This window comes from Bombyx mori, chromosome 19 (genome assembly GCF_030269925.1).
Source record: "Bombyx mori chromosome 19, ASM3026992v2".
Taxonomy (NCBI): Eukaryota; Metazoa; Arthropoda; class Insecta; order Lepidoptera; family Bombycidae; genus Bombyx; species Bombyx mori.
This window is the reverse complement of record NC_085125.1, coordinates 1975581-1990964: the sequence shown is the minus strand read 5'-3', so window position 1 is coordinate 1990964 and position 15384 is coordinate 1975581. Positions and strand designations below refer to the sequence as shown.

General features: G+C 39.9%; 1 protein-coding gene and 1 long non-coding RNA gene across 13 annotated transcripts in view; both read right to left on the bottom strand.

Moving 5' to 3' along the window:
- LOC134200636 (uncharacterized) overlaps positions 1 to 15384 on the bottom strand; it is a 68249-nt gene that overhangs the window by 6298 nt on the left and 46567 nt on the right. The window lies entirely within an intron of this gene.
- LOC101740542 (E3 ubiquitin-protein ligase Nedd-4) overlaps positions 1 to 15384 on the bottom strand; it is a 47646-nt gene that overhangs the window by 6298 nt on the left and 25964 nt on the right. For 8 of the 12 annotated variants that reach the window (XM_012691058.4, XM_012691061.4, XM_012691060.4 and 5 more), the window contains 12 exons: positions 14960 to 15083; positions 9595 to 10143; positions 8439 to 8517; positions 7840 to 7938; positions 6786 to 6920; positions 5841 to 5965; positions 5303 to 5444; positions 4890 to 5099; positions 4399 to 4505; positions 2888 to 3021; positions 1844 to 2072; positions 521 to 690 (listed from right to left, as the gene is read on the bottom strand). In XM_012691058.4, the coding sequence (XP_012546512.1) occupies positions 521 to 690; positions 1844 to 2072; positions 2888 to 3021; positions 4399 to 4505; positions 4890 to 5099; positions 5303 to 5444; positions 5841 to 5965; positions 6786 to 6920; positions 7840 to 7938; positions 8439 to 8517; positions 9595 to 10143; positions 14960 to 15083 (2103 nt within the window). The remainder of the gene's footprint in view (positions 1 to 520; positions 691 to 1843; positions 2073 to 2887; positions 3022 to 4398; positions 4506 to 4889; positions 5100 to 5302; positions 5445 to 5840; positions 5966 to 6785; positions 6921 to 7839; positions 7939 to 8438; positions 8518 to 9594; positions 10144 to 14959; positions 15084 to 15384) is intronic. The other 4 variants (XM_012691064.4, XM_062673870.1, XM_062673871.1 and 1 more) reach the window with 1 other exon arrangement.

The following is a 15384-nucleotide window of genomic DNA, read 5'->3' as shown; positions in this document are numbered from 1 at the left end:
ATAGTCCGGTTGTTATGAAGACGAGAACACATCCTGGCTTTGTGGTAGAAATAAGAAGTATGGCGGTTCTACTCGTGCGGGCTCATAACCTCGGTTACAGGAGTTGAAAGTACTTTTTTTTTCCTACCTATGCTGATAGCCTTGAGAGGCTATTTTAGCTTCACCCTAACGTTTGTAGGTGAGCTCACGGGGCTCAAGCCGGAGTGTTGCTAACACTGGCCCTAGCCAGAGCCGTGCTTCGCAGAATCTACTACCGAATCGGAAACGCGACCCACTGAGAAGATCCGGCGAGAAACTCAGTGGGCTGTGTCTGATGGTTAATTTACTCGTCGAGCTCTTCATCGCAAGCGACTGGTTCGGCGAGGACGGTGACCGGTACTTGTAGTGCCTAAAAGCACCGATAATGGATCGAGAGGATCCGTAATGACGTACTTTGGGCGACGTCGACTACTGTTTACCATACCAGTACTAAAACAACAAGAGTCTCTCGCAGCACGTAAGGCCACGCGGGTGCACTGACCAGGTGTGCGCGCGCGGGTAGTTCTCGGGCGAGCCCCACTTCTCGATGGTGAAGAGCTGGGGCCCGTTGGAGCCGTACAGCTCCTTGAAGCCGTTCATGGGCACCCGCGACGTGCCCGTCACGAACTGCAGCAGCCGGGACCGCATCTCGTTGGAGAACGACAGCACCACCTGCGGACCAACACGGTTTGTTTTACTTGTGGTTTCCTTTGATTTTCGAACGAAGTTCCTTATGGGACGATGCGGAGGGGTATCCTAACCTGTTTACCTAACTACTAACCTGTTAACCTGACCTAAATATTACTGGCGGTAGGACCTCTTGTGAGTCCGCGCGGGTAGGTACCACCGCCCCACCTATTTCTGCCGTGAAGCAGTAATGCGTTTCGGTTTGAAGGGTGGGGCAGCCGTTGTAACTATACTGAGACCTTAGAACCTATATCTCAAGGTATGTGGTGTAGATGTCTATGGGTTCTAGTAACCACTTAACACCAGGCTGTGAGCTCGTCCACACATCCAGGCAATAAAAAAAAAACGGGAAAAAACGTCCGTAACGTAAGATTTTTATTAGTAATGCACGCAGTGTACGACTTAACTTTGTAATAACGTACAAAAATTAACATATTTTTTTATCATTAATTGACCCACGATCTCAGAGCTTTCGTTTGTGCAATACACTAACTCTTATGCAAACAACCGTGAATGAAGTGTACCACACTAAGTTCGCACGTTACCGAATGACCGTGGGTTGTTGCGAAGCCTCCAGTTTTATTTTCTTTATACCTCGAATAGAACTTAAAATTAATATTTTTATAATAAGGAACTTCGTTCCTACCCGGTGTCCCACGACACCACACATCTTTTTTATTGCTTAGATGGGTGGACGAGCTCACGGCCCACCTGTGTTAAGTGGTTACCGGAGCCCATAGACATCTATAACGAAATGCGCCACCCACCTTGAGATATAAGTTCTAAGGTCTCAGTATAGTTACAAGGGCTGCCCCGCCCTTCAAACCGAAACGCATTACTGCTTCACGGCAGAAATAGGCGGGGTGGTGGTACCGCGCGGACTCACAAGAGGTCCTACCGCCAGTAATTGCGCAAATTATAATTTTGCGAGTTTGATTTTTACTGTTATTCCTTCCTCGTGGAAGTTAACCGTGAACATTTGTAGAGTAATTACTTCATTAGAAAAATTGGCACCCGCCTGCGGGACTCGAACGCCGGTGCATCGCTCAACACGAATGCACCGGACGTCTTATCCTTTAGGCCACGACGACTTCAATGTATTGTCAATTTCGCTAGCAATGCCGGGGCTGGTACTGACCCTCCAGAACCACTGCACAACGAGGTGGTTGGCGTGGTAGTCTCCCTTGTACAGCGTGTTGGAGCGCCAGTCTCGGACGTCGATGTGCTGGATGCCACACAGCAGCAGCTCCAGCTCGTGCTCGTCGAAGATCTTCAGCAGGGGCAGAGGCACCAGCGCCCCGAACCCGTCCAGGAAGGCGACCATCTGCTCCACGACTCGACTAACGAACCGCCATTCTATCACTAGCCTGTGGACAGCCAGATATTCATGTTTAGGAAATGAATACACTATTAATTTACATTTACTTACTAAAATAAAAGATCGGCGACTTAACCAAAGTTTTGCAATATAATTTTAATATTTTTATACACTGTTACGCCGGTAAGAGTAACGCCATCTATCGCCGAATAGTCGAACGAATATATAAGGACCTAGTAGCACCTAGACCGCTCGAGAAGTACAACGCCATCTATTGACAGATAACGGAAACTACTACTAGAGACGTGTGGAATATTCTCGATAAATCTAGGGATGAGGTATTGACTATAAAAGCGTTGCAGAGATGGCACGCACTCAGTCAGTAATCGGAACTACTCGAAGCGAAACAGCGAACCGATTACCTGAAGCGAAACGGAAGAAGCGAATTGAGAATTTTAAAGTGTTTGTGAAGTGGTTAAGTGTTGAATACAGTTTTTTGTTTGTAATTCGGTAGAATTTTATTTATCCCGAACCCCAGCGCGTAACAATATTTTATTTTTTTAACGGTTGCCCCACCCTTCAAACTGGTACACGTGCCTAGTTCGAGTAGATACATGCAGAATATAGTACCTATATACCCGTGGGGACTCACAATGCGCCCTTAGAATGATAGACCTTTAAGTACTGGTATGTCGTCCTTGCGTCTTCGAACACGGCTCCCTTACTATGGAACGCAGTAGGGTTGCTACACACGAGTGCTAAATAAATATTATGAAGCTGTACTAGCTTGAACACGGCGCCCTTACAAGGGAACACAGTAGGGTTGACACGAGCGCTAATTAAATATTATGAAGCTGTACTAACTTGATGTACTCCAGCTTGTTGTCGTTGTCAATGGGTATGTTGGAGCCGCCCGGCTTCAGCTCCCTCTGCACGGTTTTGCCGAACTGCTCCTCGTCCACAGCGAACGTCAGGTATAGCTCCGACGGATCGTTCTCCTACGCACCGACAAGTTTTATTAGACATGGCTCAAGCCACAGCAGTCCGTGGACATCAGGCCGTGACACGACACCGTCACAAACAAGTACTGGTGGTAGTCCAAGACTCACAAGTCTGCCGACCCTGCTAACACTGCCTATTTCTGCCGTGAAGCAGTAATGCGTTTCGGTTTGAAGGGTGGGGCCGTTATAACTATATTGAGACTTTAGAACTTATATCTCAAGGTGGGTGGCGCATTTACGTTATAGATGTCTATGGGCTCCAGTAACCACTTAGCATCACGTGGGCTGTGAACTCGTCCACCCATCAAAGCAATAAAAAAAAAACTCTTCAAACCGAATTTATTGATTTAGTCTCAGTTGTAACGTTATATATTACAATTTATTAATGTATTTCTGTCCGTCTGTTGTTAACACGTTGACTGTCGTGTAGGTCACAGGTGCCCTACGCGGCGCACTGAAGTAATTATTTCGATTTTTGTCGCCAAGCGTCTGGATTGCCTAACTTTGCCTTCTTTTGTTTTTAATGCAATTTTTAGTCTTTTAGGCTTCTTAGGAATAGATTCATTTTCAATATCTATAGATTCGTCATTCCCAGAGTCTACTAGATATTCCGGCGTCTTAGTAAGAAGATCGAAGAGAAAAATCTACATAATTAGTTCAGTGAGTCAGGTAGAGCACCGGTGACCTACATAGCAGTCCACATGTTAATTATATACCGGAGCTCATAGACATCACTACATAACCGTCAAAAGCCTCTGTTAGACATGATGACTAAGTCTCAATAGTATTTATTTTTATTTTATTATTTTTTGTGGTAATAGGTTAACAAAGATTAATAGGTTATTATTAATATATGTATCACTATGTCCTGCTAGTAAAGCGTACAAATATTAGTTGTAAGTATAATCTACATAAAAATATTAAACATAAATTATAATAATTTAACTCTATTCTACTTTATCATCTAAGTTATCTAATGTTATCGTCTAAATATTCTGACATAGTATAGCAATTTTCGCTTAAAATCTTGTAAATCTACCGTCTACGAAAATTTTTATAGGTAGTTTTATTAAATATTCTTGTTGACATACTAAAAAAACTCTTGTCATGAAGGGCAGTTTAATAAGTATAACGGTTGGCCCACCCTTCGCTTCGAAACTCATTACTGATTGGCGATTGACAGGGTGATTCTCCCAGTGAGGGCTCACAAGGCAACCACCAGAGAAATACTAAGCCGTGCAAACACACTAACACAAAATAGAGAAAAAAACGGCTGATAGCTTCGCTAAAAGCCGAAGAGATCGAACGAGTTCTGTCTTGCAGCGGGTGGATCATTATGCAACAAGTAAGTAGTATAATCTCATCAGAGCGTACCTTGATCCACATCAGAGAGTTGTAGTATTCCAAGTCCACGGACTCCATGTCGTGTAGATCGATGGCTTTACCCAGCATCATCTTGTAGAACGGTCGAATGAAGAACGCTGAAGAGATAGATACATCATTCGTTAATATTGTTTCCTTACACCATAAAGGTTTTAGAGCTAGACCCACGTCTAGCAGCCGGGGTCAGGGCACCGAGATGCAATTTGAGACACGGATTAGAGCACATTATCTAATTCAGTGAAGTACCTAACGTACTCTTTACAAAATCGCGACACTCAAGTGAAGGTACATTTATGTTACTGTAAATCATTAATATTGGATAAAACAGTTCTATATTAGCGGTACTCAGGTCCTTACCTGAAAACGGGAATAATACGGACCCTGGCGGGCTCAATAGACGCACGCGAGCTCGAGTTTGTCGCGAAAATTTAAACGTAAGGCCCTTTTCGCTACAAAAGGGCTAGTGCGAGCTGGCGACTCACCATCCAGGAGCTTCCCGTGGTACACGGCCATGCCCGCCACGCGGCCGATGAACTTGAAGTAGTTGAGGTGCTCCTCGTTGCACACGCCGCTGTTCGGGTTGATCTGCAGCGTGTAGTTGTCCATGGCGGAGTACTCGAACAGGCCGTAGTACGGATTGAACATCTCCTTCGACAGCAGGAAGAACCACTCGCGGGCAAGGCCGCCGTAGTCTGCGCACCAATCGCACACTTTAGTTAGCATTTTTAGTATGTTGAAGATTTCGCGTCAGCTGCATGAGCGTCAGGGAAAATTCCGCAGGTGGATTCCCTGTTTTTTTCTAATGAAATACATACTTAACCCCTTTCCCAAAAATGACTTCCTCTTTAAAAAAATAGAGAAGAGGAGGAAACCAGGGTTGTCACAGTTTACTCACCTAGCCCCACTTCGGATTCGAACTCGACCCACAGCTTAGTCTTAAGCAGATCCAGCCGGCTAACCGAACTGATGATGCGGTACGAGTCTTCCAATATCGAGTTCCGACGCACTTTTATCTCGAATTTGTTTGGCACGTTGTTCTGTAAACAAATAGTAGGGACTTCAATATAAACCCATTTATTCACAAGTACCTTTTATTACATTTTGGAGAGCTCTCGCGTGACGGTACTATATGTGCCGCTGCCAAAGACATTCTTTTCAATATTTTATTACTGCCCATGGGCGGACGTGTTTACAACCCATCTGCTGTTAAATTAAGCACATAGCTTTACCTGCCTTGATACATGTATATATATCTTCATTTCTATTTTTTTTAACAATTTTGTGTGTTAGTGAAAGTACACAAGCCTACATCTTTTTTAATTGAGATTATTATTATCGTTCTTCGACATCAGCTATGTCAGAAGCATTGTACGCATAATTGACGACCTAATAACATTGTCAATGTCATAGACTGTGCTATTCAAAAGACTTACAGGCTTACGAAGTTGACTCTTAAGGTATTCGTATTTCCGTTTGTAATCTCTCGAGTAAGGCACGGCCGGTCCAGCGATTTGAGGGTTGGAGAGGCGAGGGTCCTCCCATTGTGTGGTACGCGTATCTGAGGAACGTGTTCGACGTCATGAGACTGCCTTGAGTCGTTTTCACCAAGTTCTTAGTGCATTGCAATAATGTATATTTTGCTAGATCACCCAAAGCGCTTGGTTGTACAGTATGCAGTGATAGACCGAAGGTTGTTAAGGACGAGGACATTCAGGTCGCGTCTAGTTAAGTTCTTATAGCCTTGAGAGGCTATTTCAGCTTCACCTTAACGTGTAGGTGAGCTCACGGGGCTCAAGCCGAAGTGTTGCTAATACTGACCCTAGCAAGAGCAGTGCTTCGCAAAATCTACCACCAGATCGGAAACGCGACCCACTGAGAAGATCCGGCGAGAAACTCAGTGGGCTGTGTGTGGGTTAATTTACTCGTCGAGCCCTTCACCGCAAGCGACGGGTTCGACGAGAACGGTGACCGGGACAATTCATAAAGACATGTATATAATACAAGTTAGATTTAGTTACATTAACAACCGGCTCAACCGCATGATACCTGTTGGTAAGTAGCCCCTCAGAGACCTCTCAGAGAACAATTCTCCAGTAATCTATACTAATATATAAATCCACAGTGGTTTTTACGGATGTTCCGTTATAACTACTGAACCGTGCATCCGATAAAACAGAAAGAAGAAAATACATGTACTTAATGGATAGGGTAATATTTATATGAGTGTTGGACTCCCTACACCAATTGCGGGGACGTTAATGATGAGAATCTTTGTGGAGTGAGAAATAATAAGGATCATTTTAAATGGCCAGCGAAGCGGACGGGTACAGCTATTTAGATATAAATGTAGACAAGTTAAATATCGCGAACAGACTCACTGTGGTCGATGAAGAATATCCTGCCGTCGGTGTGGACGCGCTCCTCCCAGCCCTCGGGCAGGGCGCCGAGCTCGTCCCCGTCCCCCGCGCCCCCCGCACCGCCCGCCTCCGCGCTGGGCAGGCTGGACGCGCAACCTGACGCCCCAAACACACTGCAGTGAATCACGCAACACAATACCCTGTTCAGCTGTGATCAGAAGAGCTCCTCTCTCTCTGCTCACGGCCAGCACTACTTTTTTTTATTTATGATTGAAAGATTACTGGTGGCCCGGAGGCCTTTCCAGTTTCACCAGGACAGGTGGGCGAGCAAGGGCTCAGTCAAGACGGACCGGCACTACTATAACCGTTTAAAAAACCGTTAAAAAATCAACACAGTTCAGATTTCCAAGCGAGACAATTTCAAGTCGAATTATAGTTTTAGCAACTATTATAACTTTTAACCGACTTCAAAAAAGAAGGAGGTTCTCAATTCGACAGTATGTTTTTTTTTTATGTACAAACAATACCTCATAACTTTTGACTGGGTGAATCGATTTTGATGATTCTTTTTTTGTTAGAAAGCTGACGCTTCCTTTGTGGTCCCATTTTTCCCAATTTTGTCCAGTTCTGATAATGGCATCCATGAGAAAACAATATAAGTCATAAATTTGCATGAAGTACGTGCGCGACAAATAGATGAATAACTCAATAATTCAATATCACGCCAACCGATTTCGATGATTATTGTTTTTAGTGTATATTAATTTGTTTTGGAATATCTGTTTTTTTTTTCTATTTGAAGTCAGTTTTTGTTAAAGCATGTCTATTTACAATTATCGACTATACCACCTACAAATAAACAAAAATTCATAAAATGCTTTTTAAAACAAAATTAAGGTCCTTAAAAATTTTCCCGGAAATTATTAGCAACGTTATCAATCACAGGATGCGTTATTATTTCGTAGTTAGCCGAGTCTCTCCGCATCCACACATAAAAACACACCCTGTATAGTGTAGAGATTGCAAAAAAAGAAATTATTTTAAAGTCTATCTCCATGTATTTATATAATCGTACCGGTTCTGGGATCTATCCACGTGGTGGTCTTCTTGTTGTGGTCAATGAAGAATATCCTGCCGTTGGGCGCTCTCTGCATACTCCAACCAGGAGGTAAGCCTTTCAAATGGAAAGAAAGTAATTGGACATTAAATTTTTGTCCTCGTTGTGTGTATCAACTCATTTTTCTCTACTTCGCGGCAAAAATAGGCAAGATTATGGTACCTAAAAATGCGAGCTGACAATTAAACGTCTAATGACAAGTTACGAAAATTTCACTAAATTAGTTTCTATTTGTAAGTAAGATAAGGTTATTTTCGACAGTTTAAATTTTTTTGTAATAGTTTAAATAATATTAAGCTTCATTAGATTCAGATTCTTTTTTTCTCGCCTTCCTGTTTCATTGTCAATCAATCAAACATTTAGATACTAGGGTCACCACCATAGTTCTTATTTTTCACATTACACATTTTTGCATAAGTCGAAGTTGACAGCCCTAGCGCGACCGAACGTGGACACATAAATACGAAGTACACAGATTAGTTTTTCAATTTCCTTCTGCACTTCTCCGGGTTTTGTGGTATCTTAATATAAAATCTCCTGATCAGTTCAAGTGTTACCTTCACTGCTGGGCAAGTTCTGACTCTGGCTGCTGCTGGCGCTACTCCTCGTGCTTTCGGTGGAGCCATCGGTCTCGTCCTATTTAACAAAACATTTTAGGTCAATTAGAAAAAATAACCATAGGGCTACCCGAAGCTTAATATGCAGTGCCAAATCGTGAGAGAATAATACCCAAATCTTTTTTTTAATGTATTTTTTTTTAAGTTTATATAATTGTCATTTGAATTAATAAGATCGAATCAGGAAGCTCCAGGGCGACAAATTTAACAGTGTCGTAAATGTGTGCACTAAAAAACATGCAGCGCTGATCAGACAACCCTAGATTATATTTGGCACTACATCCCTCATACATTTTGCGCAGTGTGTAATCTCATATGCATGGAATGTGGTGTACATATGTATATTTATAATATGAACATTATTTAGCTTCTCCTATAAAATATTTAACCCCTTAACGAAAGCATATTTTTAAATTAATTTATCGTAAGATACTTAGTACAGTTATATAGGTAAAGTTTCAACTACATCATAATACACGATTATCGATAATCAATCTAATCGATTTTTTTGTTTACAAATCGATTCGATAATTTTTTTAACCTATTATTTTGGTAACATTTACCACAACACCAACTAACTACATATTAAAAAGCAAGCTACGATTAGAAAAAAGCGGAAAGCACAAGCGAAACGCATGATTTTTTAATAATGAAATAAATGTAAGCCATTACGTGAATTTGTTAATACGGAAATATTGTCGTCTCTTTCATTCTAATAGGAGAACGACTAGAACGAAAAAGACAGAGCTTTTCGGAACCGTATTCAAATCGTAATGATGTAAACGAATTCGATATTCAATTGAATACAGCCACAAGTCGGGAGTGTTAGTGTAATGACGTCACAACTATAAGTATAAGTGCCTGTGTCCAGTCGATTTGGCGACCTAAGCACGTATAGATACCGCGGCAGCGTCGTATCACTCCTCATCGACAACATTACACGCGGGATGGTAGTGGAGGAGGGCGGAATGTGACGGGGAGGATACTTTCATAATCATTTATAATTTTGTTCTAAAATCAATTTTATTGCTTTAGTAACTATTAGCCGTTTGATGGGCTCGTCACACCCCGCTGCCCCGTCCATCCGTTTCCTTACCTCCGAGTCCTCCATCGAGCTGGTCGTGGTCCTCCGGCGTCGTGTCCGCGGCGACCTCTCCGGAGAGACCCCGCCTGTCGGCGTACTAAAGTGGTTCTCGTCGAACGTCAACGTGTCTTCTATAACTGGTTGTTCGCTGCGCGCTTCGTTCGTTGTTTCATCGTTAAGATCGTTTCCATTGTTCTCGGTTTGCTGTAGAACGTTTCCATTGTCGACGGTGTCTTGACTAGCCTGATCGTTATCGTCTGCGTCGTCTTGAGCGTTTGTGTTGTTTCCGTCTCTTTCTGTCTCATCGGCTTCCGTATTGACCGTCTCATTGACAGCTTCGTCCCTGCTAATCTCATTAGCGCAGACAACGTCGTCGTCTTCTCTTGTATCATTATTGCTTAAACTACTATCAATATTATCACAGTCGGTTACACTAATGTTAGTCGCTATCCTTGGCTCTGGTTCGTTTTCGTTTCTCCTCAATTCCGGCGACCTATCGGGCGTGGCGAACGGGGTTTCTTCGGCTGACGTCACTTCCGAGTTCGTACTGTTTACATCCCCCTGTCAGAGATTACATTAGTTACGAACGTCCAAACTTACGCAGGCAATTGAGAGTTTACTTTATTACGGCCAACGAAGCAAGCGTTATTCGGTTATAAGCCGCATGAATTTAGGTTAAGTCTTTATTTTATTAAAAGAAAACCAGTCGTGAAGCTTTGGCAGTTCTCAAACGCCACCGGTATATCGGCGCATCGAATTTCACCACTCAACTGCTCGGATAAGTTTGTGTTTGCCCGTCGATGGCTACGTGCGCGGAATTGTCTACGCCGATGCCGGCAGCACCACACAATGTGTTACCGATCCGTTGTGATCCAAATCTGTTAGTTTGTTAAATGAAGAACGCCTAATGAATGATGCCTCTATGATTATCGAAACGTGCAGTCATTTCCGTGAAGAGATATTTATAAAATAATCAATCAATATATATTTGTATACCTTTAGAATTGAAGTGGCTTAATCTAAAATACTTGTTTTTTTTTTTTTTGTAAACGCCAAAAATAAGAATTGTAATTTTTCAATTTTGATTTTAATACTTTAAGCCTTAAAGCGTACACCTTAAAGTTTAAAGTATGCGCTTCATTTAAAAGTGATGGAAAGTGTACTTTGTCTTTTTCGAGCAAAAATTTAAATTTTGTTTTATAAACTGATAGAATACAATGTTTATAAGTCGTTCAAAGTATAAGACTCATTTTCTTAAAATGTTAACTTTAGCCACTTCAATCCTTTAAGTGCGATATTATTATATACTAATAATAAAAAAATTAGTCTTTGGGACAATGAATTAATTCGTGGTTTCGCGTTAACCACCTTCGAACACAATTGACGCACGGCAGATTAACTTGATCTAAGCGTGCCACCTCTGTCAGAACATAGTGCAACATTTTATCTTAATACTTATACTAAAATAATCGAGACAGATCAAAATTTGGTGATTATTATGGATTAGATTTAGAAAGCGGCTTGACTCCGCCCCTGGCATTGCTGACGTCCATGAGCGACGGTAACCACTCACCATCAGATGAGCCGTACGCTCGTCTGCCTAAAGGGGCAATAAATTTTTTTATTCAAAACGCGCAAATAATAAAATTACATTGTAACCCGATTACAGGATACATTTTTATTATTGCTTAGATGGGTGGACGAGCTCACAGCCCACCTGGTGATAAGTGGTTACTGGAGCCCGTAGACATCTACAACGTAAATGCGCCACCCACCTTGAGATATAAGTTCTAAGGTCTCAAGTATGTTACAGCGGCTGCCCCACCCTTCAAACCGAAACGCATTACTGCTTCACGGCAGAAATAGGCAAGGTCGTACCTAACCGGGCGGACTCACAAGAGGTCCTACCTACCACTAGTAAAGTTACCTACTTAAAAAAATTTAAATGTTGCATATTTTTTTATACTTCACGAAAATGGCTACACGATCGTTCAAAAAAATGAAAACTATAAAATTATATTCAAACAAATTTGGTTTGCAAGTGATGTATGTATATACGAGTATGTATGTATGCATTGTTAGTGTTTAGAATCGCCGAAGCCCGTGCTGCAAGTGAAAACGTATCACGAATCAAACGAAAGATTATCCAAAATAACAAAAAAATTCAAATTTATAAAGAATGAAATTGCGTTAATGCGTAATTAAAAAAAAAAAAAAACACCAAAATCGACGAACATGCACTTCTAGTTGATTCTAAAGGCACTGTTCAAATTAAAACATTAAATCGATAAACCCGAAATACGGATATTTGTTTAGTTGTCGTATTAATTTTGACATAGTTTAATAATAAAAAAAGGTGTGCAATTCACACGTGGTAGAAGTGAAACCTTCCAAAATTAAAATACAATTATCCTAAACGTCTTAAGTATATGTAAAATTTTGTCATTAGTAAATAATTGTAAGGTAGCGCCCTCTGTGAATTGAATTTGAAGTGAATTTTGTTGTTATATTTTTTTCAAATTGTCAAATTTAAATTACTCTTCTGTAAAGTTGAAAATATGTTGCTTAAGCAAAATCGTCTTTCACCCCTCGATATATAGATTATCAAGACCCAAACAAAGAGACAAGATGCGGGTATCGAACCCACGACCTTCAGCACAACAGTCAGGGTTGCCAACTACGTCAACGCGGCGTCAGTCAAAAATTGTAATGATTCGTATGTGTTTTTATCTATGTATGTAACGGTATTGTTCCAACGTAATTTCGAGCAACTTCAAAACGTCAAAATAATTCAAAAATTCCCACATGTACCAATGGAACGATTACAAGGCAACAATTTTATCACTATGGCCCTGACCGGAATTAGCAGGATTAAAAAATATACATCAGTAAATGGAGTAGAATGACGTCATCGTTATACATTTCCTTTTGGTAAATTTTCATATCTGATAATGATACATACGAGTATTGTCAACATCGTCTGAATTTAATATTGCCACAGCCAGTATCTTATACCTTTAAACGAGCAATTCTTGTATATTTAACATAAACATAATCTGAATCTCGGAAACGGCTCCAACGATTTTCATAAAATTTAGTATACAGGGGATTTCGGGGGCGATAAATCGATCCAGCTACGATTTATTTTCAGAAAATGCTGTTTTGTTCGTGTTTTCTATAATCAACTGTTCCCGACATCTATTGGCGAATAATAATACTATTTTTCTTAATTGAGGGCAACTAACCGCTTTAAAGACACAACAAGATGGCGTTATCAAAAAAAAACCGAGCGAAACTCGGTCATCATCTAGTAATAATAATATAATAAATGTCACCCACCATTATGTTACAAATCCAGCATAGTTGGTTGCGATTGTAGGATATGTATATGAAACAATAATAATTGTAACTAGTGATCTCCCAGTAGTCGAAATTCGACTATAATTAATTTAAATTATAAACTGAATATTATTATGGTTCTGTTGTTATTATACTTCTATAAAATGATTTCACCAAGACTACTACACCATAGACAAATAATATTAAAGACAAATAATATTAAAGACAAACAATATTAATCTATTCTCAATTTGACAACAGACTATAAATAATAACAAAGGTTTGACAATAAACACAGAGTTTTTGAAAGTATATGTGTTGTGTTAAATACGTGGTAGTGTGTGTAATGTTTTCTTAAGGATTTAATGTATTTTTATGCTTAATAAAAAAAAATATTAACATTTTGCACTCTTTCTCTATATTCTGTATAACTGTGGGAAAATTCATACTCCTCCATCCGCGCGATTTTCGTAAAAAGGGGTACAAAGTTTTGGCTTCACGTATTAATATATAGATTTTACCACCCGCCTTAATTTGCTCGGCCTTTAGAATAAATAGAAGCATGCACAATCCATGCATCAACATGCAACTACTGATCCTAATAATTTTACGTATTAATAAAAGAAACTTTAAAGTATTTTGTGTGTGAAACTGTGAGGCATTGATCGAACCAACATGTTTACAACACTATACTATATCGTACCGTTAGAATTGAAGGGGCTTAACTTAACATTTTAAGAAAATAAGTTTTTTTTTTATTGCTTAGATGGATGGACGAGCTCACAGCCCACCTGATGTTAAGTGGTTACTGGAACCCACATACATCTACAACGTAAATGCGTATAAATAAAGTATAAATGCATAATAAATGTTTATACTTTGAACGACTTATAAACACGTAATACAGCAGTTTATAATTTTTTTTGTCTAGAATAGGACAAAGTACACTTTCTGTCGTTTTAAATCAAAGCGAATACCTTAAACTCCAAGATGTGAGCTTTAAGGCTTAATGTATTAAAATCGAAAATGATCAATAACATTTTTAACGTTTACAAAAAAAACAAGAATTTTGGATTAAGTCACTTCAATTCTAAAGGTGTAATATCATATAATGTATCATAATGTATCAAAGTATTTTATATCACAAATATTGTGAATTGAATATTTTTAATGTATTGTTGTCATAAATTTTGTTTATCAAATAAAAATTATCTTCGGTAACTGAATTTAAAGAGACAATTTTTCATAACAAAATAGGGATTCTCATGACGATTGTTCGTAATCTTTAAGTTGCTTTTTCAATTTTTTTACCATTTTAGTCTTGGTAAGGTCAATACACTGTATGGCATATTTATTTTTATATTTTAAGGCTTTGATCCATATATTTTTCGCATCAAACATTTCTTGACCAATTAGGTCAGTCTAATTAAGATGTGATATAAAACTGATTTTCCTGTTAACTCTGCACTTAGAAATAATCTAAACTGATTTTTTTAAGATTACTCCACGTTTTATATTCTGTGTACTTCTTAATACCATATATATTTAGGCAAATGAGAATAGAAAGCCCTTCCGATTCTAGAAAATGATGTCATATGTACTAAAAAAAAAACTATACTAAAAATACACATTTCACTTTTGTGAATTATTTTGTTAACTGAAAACAATACATTTTTATAATTAGCTGTCTTTATAAGTTGAAATTGGAAACGGTTCGTCTCATACTTTCACACAGATCCAAACTAAAGAATTTTAATTTTAAAATTTACTCTACGCAATAAACACAATAAGTTCCCAACTAACAGTAAATTAATTTTATAAATTTTTTCGACTTTTTTCTTTTATCTCTTCCATTCCCTTCTATCAGCCGTCATCTCAACACTCACTCCTCTCTCTCATATCGTCATTCACACACTCCATCCATGTCTTCTTCGCTCGACCTCTTCCCCCTCTACCTTGCACTACTACATTCTTTCGATATTTGTTGACGATAATTCGATAAGAGCGTCTCTAGAGACATCGATTCCTCAGCACGTACCTGCTGGGGCGCAGGCGCCGGGCTGGAGGCTCGCTCCTCGTCTGCCGAGATGTGAAACCGCCTCTGGAATTCGGTGGCGGCGTTCTCTATCCTCTCGGCCTGGGACTCCACGCTCATGTGACGACTGGAAGACAACATCCTTTTTATATATATATATATATATATATATATTTTTTCGTACATATTCTAGTAATCTCGAGGGGTTATTCTAGATTCACCGGGCTAGTAGGTGAGCTCACGGGGCTCAAACCGAGAGTGTTGCTAACACTGGCCCTAGCAAGAGCAGTGCTTCGCAAAACCTAACTCAGTGGACTGTGTCTGTGGGTTCATTTACTCGTCGAGCCCTTCGTCACAAGCGACGGGTTCGGCGAGGACGGTGACCGTTGCTTGTGGTACCTAAAAGCACCGTTAATGGATCTGGAAGA